The sequence below is a fragment of the Corvus kubaryi genome, unplaced genomic scaffold (genome assembly GCF_017639235.1).
Source record: "Corvus kubaryi isolate FWS band 111438036 unplaced genomic scaffold, C.kubaryi_AGA036_p1.0 37398, whole genome shotgun sequence".
NCBI lineage: Eukaryota > Metazoa > Chordata > Aves > Passeriformes > Corvidae > Corvus > Corvus kubaryi.
In genome coordinates this window covers 2,378,317-2,392,079 of record NW_024581137.1, presented here as the reverse complement: position 1 = coordinate 2,392,079, position 13,763 = coordinate 2,378,317, and the positions used below count along the sequence as shown (strand labels likewise).

The following is a 13,763-nucleotide window of genomic DNA, read 5'->3' as shown; positions in this document are numbered from 1 at the left end:
TTATTCTGACTTAGTGCCTCCCACTGGTTTGTTTTCAAACTAGTACACTGATCAAGAAATCATTATCAAGAAAAATTAAGACTGAAAGGCAGCTCTACATGTTGGCATGGGCAATGTACAGAACTCAAAGGAAAAGCTTTTAACTACTGATAAGCAACATTATATCTTAACAAAATCAAAATAAAGAAAGCTAAAACCTCAATCTCTGGTAAGCCTGAAATATAGTCCGTATATCTAAAAGGCTACATATAGTATTATATTACATTATATTATAGTGACTATATTCTATTCTATTGTGTTGCACTGCATAGAAGAATGTAGTACTGAAACAATGACCCGTCAAAAAACAGGTTTTGATTTGACCATGAGGTGGCAGCACTGCTCATGACATAGCCAGAGCACATTAGGCTTTCGCTGTATGTACTATGTGTTGAAGAAGCAAATATCTTGTGTATTTCTGTGCTAAAATATGCATGTTTCCACTAGAGGAATACGTTCCTAGGACAAACACACAAAAAAGGAACCTTTTATTTGTCTACAATTGATAGCTAGAGAGTACATTTGATTGAATGAACTGTGCTTGGTCCCCAAAACAAGAAGTTGCACTGAAAACTTTGAATTAACATTGCAGAACCTTTTCCCAGTGAGGGAAAAAAAAAAAAAAAAAGAGGACGTGGTAGAAATAACCTGTGAATCATAGGATCATACATTCAGAATAGTTGGGTTGAAAAGGGACCTTTAAAGGTCATCTAGTCCAACTCCACAGCAATGAGCAACTAGATCAGATTGCTCAGAGCCCTGTTCAACCTGACTTTGAATGTTTCCAGCAATGAGGTTTCTACCACCTCAATGGACATAACGTTCCAGTGTTACACCACCATTACTGTAAAAAATTTCTTCTGATATCAAGTCTGTAATGGGGAAGAATAATTTTCTCATTTGCTGTTAGTTTTATTAGAAAAAAAAATGTATTTCAAAAAAAGAAAGGTTGGAATGTAAAGGAAAATTATGTCCATGGGACTGCTTATAATTTTCCATTCAAAGAGTTGCTGAGCAATGATTTCACATGGGAAAATTCGGTTTTCCAAAATGGTTTAACAATGTTCTATCCCACAGGAGCACTTGATGAACTACTTGTGCTGATGACATCTCTGACAGGACTGTATCTTTATTTGGGAAATGGCATCCCCATATTTATTTTCTGGAAACTGAGGAAAAGGGCAGTACTGAATAACAAGCGGTATCTCCCACAGGAAAAAAACCCCAATAATATGAAGATCAGATTAACATAAGAAGACTAGTCTATATTCAAGAGACTTGCACAGGATTTTAAAGCGGTTAAGTCTGAAATCCAAAGTATGACTGCAACTTACACAGCCATCCTCAAACTAGCTTTACTGCAGTTGGCTTTGGTATGGATAGACTTAGTCATACAAATCTCTGGCTAGATACGTAGTTCCTCACACTCTGAATGAGCTTGATCCTTGTTCCTGGAGGCATGCCCACTTAAGTATTATTTTGTACCTTCAAGGTAACTGACACAGAAACTACATTTCACACCTATGACTACAGGGTATACATGTAGTTTCAACATCTTTGTGTCAACATGACTAGCTATTCTATATCTCTCTAGTCACTAGGTTTCCCATGTAGTAGAAGGACAAACATATTAGAATTATTTTGGCATGTATGTATGTCTGTAAGAAGATACTACAATAGCTTCCTTTGTATATAATTACAAAAACAACTTGGATACATATCCTACAAAGATTTATGCAAAATATACTCTGCAGCTTTCTTTTCTGAGTGCAGGATGCCTGCACAGTAGGACAGACTGTTGTCAGTTGGGTTCAAGACTTCAGCTGATGCAGAAGGGTACTGGTGAGAAAGCTGAAGCTCTTATGTTAAACATACATAAATGGGCCTGTTTAACACAAATATTCCCCAGCTGCACACTGAACAGAGGTTGTAAAACCCAAGAACAGAACAGAGGTTGTAAAACCCAAGTACCCTTGCCCCTGAAAAAAGTCCAGGCTGAGTTTTACCCACCAGCAAATTACATGTGGTGAGCACATTATAGCCATAATCTCAATCTTTCTAATTGTTAAATCTTTTTTCCAGCATGTGACATATGAAAGACCATGCACTGGCACAAGAGAAAGCATATGTTTGAGTAAACATTTCAGTAGTCTGCAAACAGCTGTGTATTATCCATGGATAATGTTCCTTTCTCCACACCCCTCACATGGCTGGTAAGGAGATTTGCTCTGGAGTGGGTAATGGACAGAACAGGTTGTGCAGTATTTGGCAAAGCAGAAGCTCCGTTCTAGCATTTTTCTTTCTAAGGTACATAATTCACAATATTTTTTCTGATTTTTATCAATTAGACAATTAACTATAATCTGCCTCCACACTGAATGAGAAATGGCCTACAAATTGTTTTTGCATGGTTAGAGTTGCTTATTCACTGTAATCAACTGGTCCCATGGTACTGGTCTTTTCCCTAAAGAGATGGACTTAGCTATCTCTTACAAGACGATAAATAACAAATACAAAAACACCAAAGATAAGCGACTTGCAAAGCACCAAATTCACATCCTCAATCTTCAATCTTCAAGTTAGTATGAAACATTCACTTCTTAGTCCTCCAGCCCAAATAAACAGGTGGCTCTAATCTTTCTAAGACCTTGAGAATGAAGGCCTTCAAATGTAACGTTTTCCTCAAAGTTAGAGACTCATGGGTCTACTCTCTTGGCTGAGCTGGTGCTCCTGAGTCATCCTAAAAAAGCCCCAGTGTTTCTGCATTCACCTGGTCCTGCAAGGACTGCAGCCTTCCGGCACAATGGTTGCTCAGCCAGCACCCACCAGAGTAGGGAGAGCAGTCATTCTGCTCATTAATCTTTCTGGAGTCTTGATAGTTACATATAGAACTGCACATACTCATGAAAATCTGAAAAGTCATATGTTATTTGAGTATTTATGCTTAGTTTCTGCATGACTGCAGTAAGAGCTATGATTGGTACTTGTTCAAGACTGTTTTCCTTACAGACATTTAACTGAACTATATAAGTAACATGATCTCTTAACAAAAGAACTGAAGTTTTCTAAACAGTTGTTACTAAGGGGCCTCTTAAGAAAAAGTACATAATAATTTGTCTGAAATTAATACATGCTTCTAGATTGAATTTTCTACATGTTTAGTTGAGGTATAATATTTTCTTCTTATTTACCACTTTGCTAGAGCAGTAGGAATTTAAATAATTTTGATGGTTTTGACCATCAAAACAAAGCACTGTATTGTTTATATTTAGGAATAGTTACATTTCAGTGAATTTCACTGATATATACAGAAAGAAAATGCTAGAAAATTTGGTCCCATTTATTTTGCTACCTAATAATTCAGCAATTGTCTTTGAGGCAACGTGGTTCAGATACTATCTCAGAGGCCTGTGGTACACAGGTGAGGAAGTGCAAAAGTGTAAACACACTGTAGAACTTAGACGTTTTTCCAAACTGCTGAGGCTGCTAAAATGTCTGCGGACCTCTACACTAGGCTCAGACTCATTTGAAATTATTCCCAGGTGCCCTTGAAACCATCCTATGTCTTGGGATTGCTACAGTTAAAAAATGTTTCAGCAGCCTCCCATTTCAATTGCATCCTTAATAGGACCTCTTGTGAGAATTTTTCTTAGGTCTGTTTTTTTCATGTCCAGTGCAGCCTGTCCTAACGGACAGAAGAATACAGCCCAAAGAAAGTCAGAAGGATATCATCTCACAAATCTCCATTTCCTATTAAGCAACTCTAATAATCCAGGATTTTTCTTTCAGACACTGTACAAAAATTGATGGATAAGGCTTACCAGCGGAACTAAGTGGTACTAGGCATTATGTCAAAGGAATGATTTTCCCTCAGAATGCTTCAATGGCTTTTTTCAAATCTAATGACTGTTTCTGGTAAGTCTGTTTCTGGTTACCACACAATTTTTTTTGGATTTAGAATAAACTGGAGATGTTTAGGAAACAATAGATTGCATATAAAAATGGGTGTCAAAAATGCAATAAAATGCTGTCCTTACCATCTGTTTTCTTTGATTCATCCCCCACACTAAATTTATCTTTTCTGTCCAATTTATTGTCTTCCTTTAATTCACCTAGAAATAAGCAATAAGAAGCAATAAGAAACACTATAAGCATTTTAATGCAGAGTGCATTTTAATGCTTGTAGCTCAGCGAAATTGCAACACCCAAAGGAGATGTTCCTTAGGAGGAGAGGTCTGAATTCAAAAGGAACCGAATTAACACATTTTCATAGAACAGCACCAGAAAAAATTCATCCAACTCCTACAGATAAGCAAGCTTTACAATCTACTTATACATTTCTTCTAATTATGAAAACCTTTTAAAGTTCGTATGCAAGCTCACAATTCCTCTGATTGTATGTAGGCCAGTAAAAACCTGATCATAAGCTTCATTTCAGAATCAGGAGTCTGAAACATTTATGCTTTCCAAAGAAATAAGATCCTTCAAGGCTTCATCATAAGTGTCTGTTTTAAAGAACCATCTTAGATACCCTGAACAGGCCTGTGTAATTTTGCCTTACTTTCTCTTACTAGATTCCTTTATCTACAGATTCATTTGTTTTGATATCAGGGAACAATCCTCCTAGCACTGATCATTGCCTTTAGAGTCTCTGTAGCAAACCAGAAAATCAAGGCCTTTGGCAGAGAAATGGTTCATGCAGAATGAAAATAGCAACTTAAGATGGGGTGTATTTTATGAAGCCAGGAACGTCAACCAAGAGTCATTCTTTTTTTGGTCCTCTATTAGTCATACAGCAAAGCACATCAGACCTTACCAGACCATCCCTTCACTGAATGAGAATGCCAAATGCTAGATCAAATAAAAAATAACTTAAAGGGAAAGCTGTAGCAGAACAGAATTATTTCAGCTACAGTGTCCAAACAGTATGAAAGGTCTTCTTCCTTTTGTGATGCACACCTCAACACAAAAAGCTGTAAAAGTCTCACTTCAGAATTTTGTAAATGTGAGGCTGTATTACAGTGATGCTTTTTCCATCTGTATCACTATTTTTGGTACTATAACTACTTCCCAGCCTTTGGATCAAGATTAAAGGTATTAAGTGTTAAAGAGGATGTGATCTGCCTTCAAAATACTCATGGGCAGTGGATATTTATTTTTGGAACAGCTTAAAAAAAGAAAAATTCTAGAGAAACAAGGTCTCCCTCTTCCACAATGTGCCTTAATCATTAGCATATTTATTGTTCTTGGATGGTAGTGGATCAATCTCTCTCTCCAATTAAGCTTCATCATAGTATAAAAGAGGAATGGTTTTCAAACCCAAAAATATTTAACAAGATAGAACCAAAGCGTGCTCTGTTCAGCTTTTATTCAAAACTTTTCATGTTTATCTTCCTAAACTCACTGTGTGGGTGAAAAAAAAATGAATGCAAGATGATACAGGACTAGCAGCACCCTCCTCATCTGATCACACTGCCACTGAGTTGGGGTCTTTGTACAGAGAGGTTGTGAGCAGATCCAACAGGGTTTAGGTGTCTGTTTGATGAAGGCGGTCTTAAAAAAAAAAGGGGAACTGAAACAAAAATGCACCTAGCAAAGCACGAAAGTCTTCTTGCATTTCCTCCACTTTCATACAGCTGATGGTAGTGATGAGCTAACAGTGCTTTTTTGACCATTGCATAAACAAGTTGCTTGACCCTAAGTGTATGCAGGAAAAATGCCAAACATCTACACATGCACTATTTCAGAGTTCAATCTCTCGGAGAAAGCACAGGGCAGTGAATGACAGAGACACTTTAAACTCACCTGATAACACAATTTCTGAACTTACAGGGAATATTATGAAAAGGGGACTTTTGAGTAATGTTGTATCTACCATGTCATACTGCCAGCAGCAGAGCAGAATAATGATCATGTTGATCTTTTTGAAAGGGATTACAGAGGCAGAGAAATAATAAGACAAATACATTAGATGAGATATTAACATGCAGGCATAAAGGAAGCTGTGGCGAATCCACAGATATGAATGTTTTCATCAGTCCCCAGAGACTCCGTAGTGATTGTACCTCATAAAGGCCTTATCCCATAAACAAAGGAGTAGAATTTCTTTTCCTGAGGAAGACACTAGTTTTCAAAAATTATAATTCCTTTCAAAGCACTTTTTACAACTGCAGCAGAGACACATTGCTGAAAAAGGTACAAGCAAAATCACTACAGTAGTATTAATCCCCATATTGTTAGAAGCATGCAACACAAAGGATTTTGGAAGAAAAGTCTGGTGCAGTCTAACTGGGATTTCATGTGCCCCTGACCTTTTTGTCTTCCTGAGGAGCCCATTCCATTCACACATGTAGCACTGTCTGAAGAAAAATCCCATACATTAGAGAGAATGACAGCTTTGATTCCCACAGTCCTTCCAATCTAAAAAACCCCTAAGAATGAAGGAATTACTGGGAAAGGCCAGCAACCCTGAGAATGATATCAGGAATTTTTTAAACACAATTTCTGCATCTCCTGCCATCTAAACTCACTGCTTGAACCTGGACTTTCAAAGCCTAAATGCTCATTCCGTCTTTTTCTAAGAGGAGGCTTCTAAGTGGTTTTTTTGCTACTTTTGGACTGCATGACACTAGCCAAGTTTGTGACAAGTCACATGTGACTGTACTGCCAGTTTTTGATATTGGCTCCAGGGAGCAGGAAGTGTGCTGGGAAGGACAGTGAAATAGCCAAGAGACAAGTGATCTCTTCTATTGGGTTTAATAAGTGTTTTTAATGTTTAATGGAATTTTCAAACTTTTTTTCCACTTTTATTTGGGTGCAGAATGGGATTCTTATTTTAACTCAGTTCTACAGCAAGTTAAAACCACTGGAATAAAATTTCTGTAAAAAAAACCCCTCAAAAAATAAAGGCTCATGACTGTCCTTGTAAAAAAATAAATGGAGTAAAGGAAGGATAGATGAAATAAATCCTAAAAAATTAGTTGAGAAAAATTCTCTGTTCCAAAACATATTTGGATCTGAGGCTCAAATCAAAGATGTCTTTAATTTGCTTTAAAATGAGTTTGTAAGCCAACTTTGGCTTCTCCTCTGTCGTTTACTCAAGCAATGAAGATGTTCTTTGAAGCAGGAATATTTGTTTCAGCTTTCCATGCTGTGAATCATAAGAGGCAACTTCAGTTCCATGACAAAAATAATTTTTCCTTTTTTTCCAAGCAGGTATGATGAACCCCATCTACAGAAGAACACTACTTGTAATTTAATTTAGTTTCTGATTCCCATATGTAGGTGACTATGCCTATGTTCAGGAAGAGATTCTGGGCCCAGGAATGCTTTTTCAGGACATCAGGTTCCCCCATCACTAAGGTGAGATACTGGTTTTAGGGCTGGATTTATGTTTCAGTGGAAGGAGAGAACTCACCATTCCGGACATACTATTTCTCTCCTCCCACAATGTGATGAGGATCCATTTTCTTATCTGTCCTAGGTGCATTTTTCCCTTGATAGGCCTCGTGTTTGCTCATACCACTTTGCCAAGTGCCCTTTACAGGATTCTTACCAGAATCTGCACTTTCGCTTTCCCCAGGATTTGGATCTTTTTTCTTTTCTGTCTTTGCTTCTTTGACATCTTCACCCGGCTTCCCATCCTGTTTGTCTCTTTCCTTTTCATCTGTTCCCTGATAAGCATTTTCCTCTGCTTCTTTCTTAGCTTTATCTTCTGCATCCTCAGCAAAGACAGAAGCCAAACAAGGAAAGAAATCACAACTATCAGTCAATTTGACAAGAACAACTCACGTGTCTAAATCTACTTCAGCTTTTCACATGCAAACAAATTTTCTAAGATAAATGTAGAAACTGATTTGACAATGGAAAAAGAATGTAGGAGGACATTTAACAAAATATTCTGAAAATAACCCCCCTGGTTGTCCTAAATGTATATTATGCACATGTCCTATTTTTACCATAAAAAGTTCACCTTTGAAAAAGTGGTTCCTCATAATTCTTAAAAGGCAAAAAGAGATACTAGCTACTAAATGCTGTAGGGATGTCTCATAGATTTCACAGAACATTCTCAGTTGAAAAGGGACCCATAAAGTGCAACTTTTATATGAATGGGCCATACAGAGGTCAAGGCCATGCTCTAACCATCTGAGCTAATCTCAGGGTCTCATGGCATACAGAATGATTCCTCTCATTTGGGGATCTGAAAAAAAAGCTTTATTTTGCGCCTGGACCACAGGACAGAACTTTGCATCAGGAGAATCAGGCTTGCTACAACACCATTGGATGAGTGTCTCTTGCCAAAAGTAGTGTCAGAAGATACTATATCCAAATGGTGCTTTGTACGTTAGAGTGTTTGTTTAGTCAGTTCTTTTGTTTGTAGCTCTTTAATGACGATCATTTAGGCAAAAAAAAATCAGTAATAAACTCACTTTTCTCATCCAGTATAAGAAATTTTCTATAAATATCATAGGATAAAAACAGCTCACTGAGGCTTCTAGGGACAATGCCATTACCAAAGGGAATACAGTATTGTACAAATAATTTAATAATAATATTAGCTACAAAAATAGCAATAATAGGTTCCTTCCTTTCTGATCCCCAATTTCTATTTGCTGTCAACAAACAGTAAATGCTTCTGTATTCTCTTAATAATAATTGTTTGCACTGGTTATGCATCTTGAGTGCAAGACACCAGTTTGACAAGGATCAGCAGTTTAAGCCCCTGCTATGTGGCAGGCCTTGCTGCAAGACAGGTAAGGAGGGTGCTGCAGAAACTTGCTGCAAGTCAGGAGAAAACAGCAGCCGAACAAAGGTACTGATGCAAGTGGGCTGGAGTCCAAAACCAGTTCCTTAGTCCTTAGCCCATACAAAGATATGCTGAGCCATGTGTTTGTATAACTCTTTCAGGATTAAAAAAATATGCATGCTTGTACTGCTAAATGTACCTCGAAACACAGAAATTATGTAAAAGTCCCCCACAGTTCTGTCTTTCGCATAGGATTTTTATATAGTAAATGCTTAGTCAAGAAAATATATATGGTACATGTTGAAATTAAATTCTTAAAACTAGTTACCTGTATTGTAACTTCATTCACTCAACGCTCCTATACTGTGAGACATTGAACATGTTAAATGCTTTGCTTGTTTGGTTAGCTTTAATTTGGTCCATAAGGAACTGATAGATATTAAACAAACAAACAAAAACAAACAAAGAAACCCATAACAAAACAAAAATAAACAAACAAACAAACAAACAAAAACCGACAAAAACCACACCAAAAAAAACCCACCAAAAAATAAAGTCCCTGGAAAATAAATAGATTTTGAATTATGTTTTGTTTTCACTTTCATGGAATGCCTAGAAAGTGTTTTTCATTAATGGCAAGTTTTAATCACAAAGGAAAGTTTGGTTTGAATAAAACATGATTTCCTGAACCTTTAGACAGGTCTTTCAGTTGAAGAGGAAAAATCTGCTCTGACACTTTGGAGAACTATGCCAAATCCCTAAAGTCACAGCCACATAATACATTAAAATCAAACTCCTTCCATTTATATGAAATAAAACAACTCCATTAAATAAGGGATTGAGCAACAACTATTCAGATCAGAGAATAAATTGTATCATTATACCTAAATGATTCTCAAAATGTGGGTCTCAGTATTTCCAAAAGAACTCCAATAATAGAGATTTGCTAATGTCTAACTTATTAGACATTATAATAATGTTTATAATAACCTGCCAATTTTTTCTCCTCTTAATGGTCCAGGGTATTTGAATTAAAAATAGTTTCCTTTTTTGCAATAGTCTTCAAAAAACTGCTTTCAGCTATACACTTTCTTATCTATAAACAAGTTACAACTTTCATTGCTGTACTCTGCATTGTCTACAACTGGTTCATATGTTTTATCAATGGCAGTGGCCAAAACTGGACACAGAAACAGCACTGAGGGCTTTGTTACTGCTGAAAAGATGAGAAGAATGCCAGACAGGTCTTAGAAGCAAAGTCTTTTGGGGTTTTTTGGTTGGTTTTTTTTTGGGGGGTGGTGGGGGTGGTGGGTTGCTTTGTTTTGTTTTGCTTTGTTGGGTTTTTTCAGTGGTGGTGGGTTGATGGCTGGGATTTTTTTTCAGTTTCATGACAGTATTGAACCCTGGTCAACTTTCAACCAACATATATTCTCATATTCTTCTGAAATGTTTGCAGTCCTTCCCAGACTGATGAACGCACACACAATTGCAGCTTCGTTCCTAATTAATTTTCCAAGTTATCACCAGAAATATGAAACCAGCTGTGAATACAGAATATCCTGTCCTCCTCCCCTGAACTATCCCCCAATTACCATCCATCTCTTAAACTACCACCTTGTTTCAAATTGAACAATGAACAATTGTAAACCTGTACCTACAAGTACTGTTCCAACTATTTTTCCACCCACTGTGAGTGTGATTTGTGATTTCAGGGGAACTCCCTTTCAATTTTTTTCCTCCCATTGTTCACATCCTCTTCGTTATGTACACTTACACCACGTAAGAAGAATATAAGGCACAGAGGAGTCACAATGTCCCTATCTTTCTGAATTCAAAGTGAGTTGTTGAACTCAAAAAGCAGATTCTTTCAAACTATCAGTGCTTACTTTGAGAATGGTTAGATTGAAGATGAAGAAGAAGAGGTCAGCAGAATTTTTACTCTTTCACTAAGAAGCCTGGCTGTTACCTTTGGTGGCTTGCACCTTCCATTTCTCCCTGTTCTGCTGCACCACCTCAGTCCAGGTGGTTTTAAAACATTTGAAGTCTACAGTGAGTATGGAGCAGTTGAGTGAGGCACTTCCTTCGGATCCAGTGCTCTTGACACTTGATCTTTTAACTTCAGAGGGACTAATGCTATTCAGACTGGGACACAATATCACAAAACACAGAAGAAATCAGTATTCCATACACTCAAATACAGCTAAGAAAAAATAATGGTTGAAAGTCAGATAACAGAGCCACCCTGTAAAAATAAGCTTGAATACCTTATCCTTACCCTCTCTCCCACCCCAGGCCAACCAATGTTAAAGCAAAGAGTACAAGTAATTAGAAATAAAGGGCTGCTTTTCCCTTTCTATATTTTGGCATTCTTAGTCACTAAGAAATAGAATCAGTCGAAGTGCTGTCACTACTTTTTTTGTGTATCTCCTCTCCCTAAATCTTACTGGAGAGTCAGACAATTCTAGAAATCAAATATATCAAAGGAGGAGGCTCCTAAAATTCACCAATGGGAGGTATTAAGCACAGGTCAATCAATCTCTGTGAAGGGCTTGATGACCTCAGCTGAGGCTCAGGCACTTGTTTCTGTTACAGATCCTACAGCTGACTTTTGAGGATAGATGCTTTTATTGTGAACATTTTAATAAAGGCAACAAGCTTACTGACATAGAAAGATATTAGTGTTTGGTCTTTGCTCAAGAGCAAAGAAGTCAGCTGGGAGAGCGAATCCTGACTTGGTACCCCTACTCTAGGGAGCACCACCCATGTGGCATTTGAATTCCAAGATATGCCTTGTCAATTAAACTATTAAAAGAGTAGTATCTCTAAAACAGCAGTGCAGGTTCAATTGGCCAAGACTTCCTACACCTAAATTCCAGGTAAATTCTGGTGGTTCTTCGTGCATTTGCATAACCCTAAATACTATCTAGCCCTAAAAGTGGGCTTATTCTTTCCAGCCATCATTTGTGTTTCAATCCCATTTATACTTCTAGACACGAAGAAACAAGTGCCTCCCAATTACTCTCATCACCTTCTCTCTGACATTAGTGACTGAGAGAGCATTGAGAGTATATCTGAGAGTGCATCTGATTGCATGGCTGTAACCATTTGTGCTCCTTGTCTTAGAAGGCTGATGCCACCCTGCTCCCTCTTGGACCTCCTCCAGGCTGGACTTCCCTGCACAAAATCACCTCACAAGGTGAGCTGCAATGTTGACAATGCAGATATGGGTCTTTAAGCCACAAGAAGGACATACACTGTAGGAGGGGGGAAATCAGGGCAGTTGATTGCAATGGCAGCTTGTGCAGAGTGAAGGGAGAGGGTGCAAGGTTATTCACCTGGAACGCCTAAATCCAGACACGCCAGAGTGGGAAGCTTCATCAATTAGCGGAGTCACAATTTTCTCTGTCATGTCGGTCAACACAGTAAAGGTGGGTTCCACAATGAAATCAATGAAACCTGAGAAGAAATACAAGCAGAGTCAAGCAGGCAAGAGAAGGATTTATGTGGAGTCCCTGCTTCAGTGAATACAGATGACCACACTGTAAATAACAGAGTAAAAAATTATACCTTGAAAGAGGGATAGGCAAATACTAGAAAGGGAAAACTGAGTTATACATTAGTCCCTGACCCAAGACCCTCAATATAGCATGCAATAAAAGGTACCTACTTAAACACTGGAAAGAAACTGTGTCAAATCAGAACATAAACAGACTCATCAAGACTTGTTTTGTATGAGGAGTAGTGTGATATTGAAATCAAATTCCTAGTAGATTTTGATAAAAATAAAGTTCACCTTGAATGAAGAATTGTCTCAAAGAAGAAAATTAATGTAACAGTAATAATAGCAGTAAGCTTAAACCTCCCTTACTGCATATCAGTATGTTGTTGTGAATTCTCTCTCCTCGGTGTTTGGCCAGATTTTTCTTGTTGATAATAAAACAGATCTAGATGCTTTTCCCACATTTTTTTAATATTAAAAAAGGGGAAAAAATAAATAATTTTTACTTCAGTATACAGTTTGACAGAGATGAATATGGCTCTGATCTGAACGTTGGGAAGTGCAGACTGAAGAGTCCTATGGCCATAAGATCATGAGATGAAGGAAAATCCAAATTGCATGAATACAGTGTGGAAGTGAGTAGCTTACAGTAGCTTTTACATTTCCCTAATTCTTTTAGCACTTCACTTATGAAATTTCTTAGTGCCACAGGTAGTTAAGGAAACCACAAAGTCCTTAATCCCTCCTAAGGCACACTGGGATCCAGTTTACAATTACTACTGTTACAAATCCCTGCTATTACAATTTTTAGATATGTGTTAATTATCAACAGTTAATTATTCATTAATAATATTGTAATTTCTCTGACCAGGTGCGTTGGTTTTGTACAGCCTGGTTTTTGGTAACAGGGGGGCCACAGAGGTGGCTTCTGTGAGAAGCTGCTAGAAGCTTCCACCATGGCCAGCAGAGCCAATCCCTGATGGCTCTGAGCATGGACATGCCACTCGCCTAGTCTAGGCCCATTAGAAAGGTTGGTAATGCCTCTGTGATAACATATTAAAGAAAAAATCAAAACAAAGTGGGCACACACATTTTTTCTTCTAGTCAGAGAAGAGGAGGAGGTGAGAACATGTGAGGGAAAACAACATGGAGACACCAAGGTCAGTGAAGAAGGAGGGGAAGGAGGTGCTCCAGGCACTGGAGCCAAGATTCCTGTGCAGGCCATGGTGATGACCATGGTGAAGCAGGCTGTCCCCCTGCAGCCCATGGAGGTCCACGGGGGATGAAGAGATCTACCCACAGCCTGTGGGGGAGGTGCTCACACAGGAGTGGGTGGATGCCTGGAGGAGGCTGTGATCCAGTGGAAGACCCAGTGGAGAGAGGGGGCCCTGCTTCCAGGCTGGAGCAGCCTGTCCTTGGAGGACTGCACCCCATGGAAGTGCACACCTACACCCATGCCACAGCAGTTTTGGGAGGACT

At 38.3% G+C, this 13,763-nt stretch overlaps 1 protein-coding gene across 7 annotated transcripts in view; it reads right to left on the bottom strand.

Moving 5' to 3' along the window:
* The window catches only part of PDE1C (phosphodiesterase 1C), a 333,742-nt gene that overhangs the window by 17,382 nt on the left and 302,597 nt on the right, over nt 1-13,763 (bottom strand). For 6 of the 7 annotated variants that reach the window (XM_042044345.1, XM_042044341.1, XM_042044342.1 and 3 more), the window contains 4 exons: nt 12,121-12,241; nt 10,752-10,927; nt 7,595-7,753; nt 4,077-4,151 (listed from right to left, as the gene is read on the bottom strand). In XM_042044345.1, the coding sequence (XP_041900279.1) occupies nt 4,077-4,151; nt 7,595-7,753; nt 10,752-10,927; nt 12,121-12,241 (531 nt within the window). The remainder of the gene's footprint in view (nt 1-4,076; nt 4,152-7,594; nt 7,754-10,751; nt 10,928-12,120; nt 12,242-13,763) is intronic. The other variant, XM_042044344.1, reaches the window with a different exon arrangement.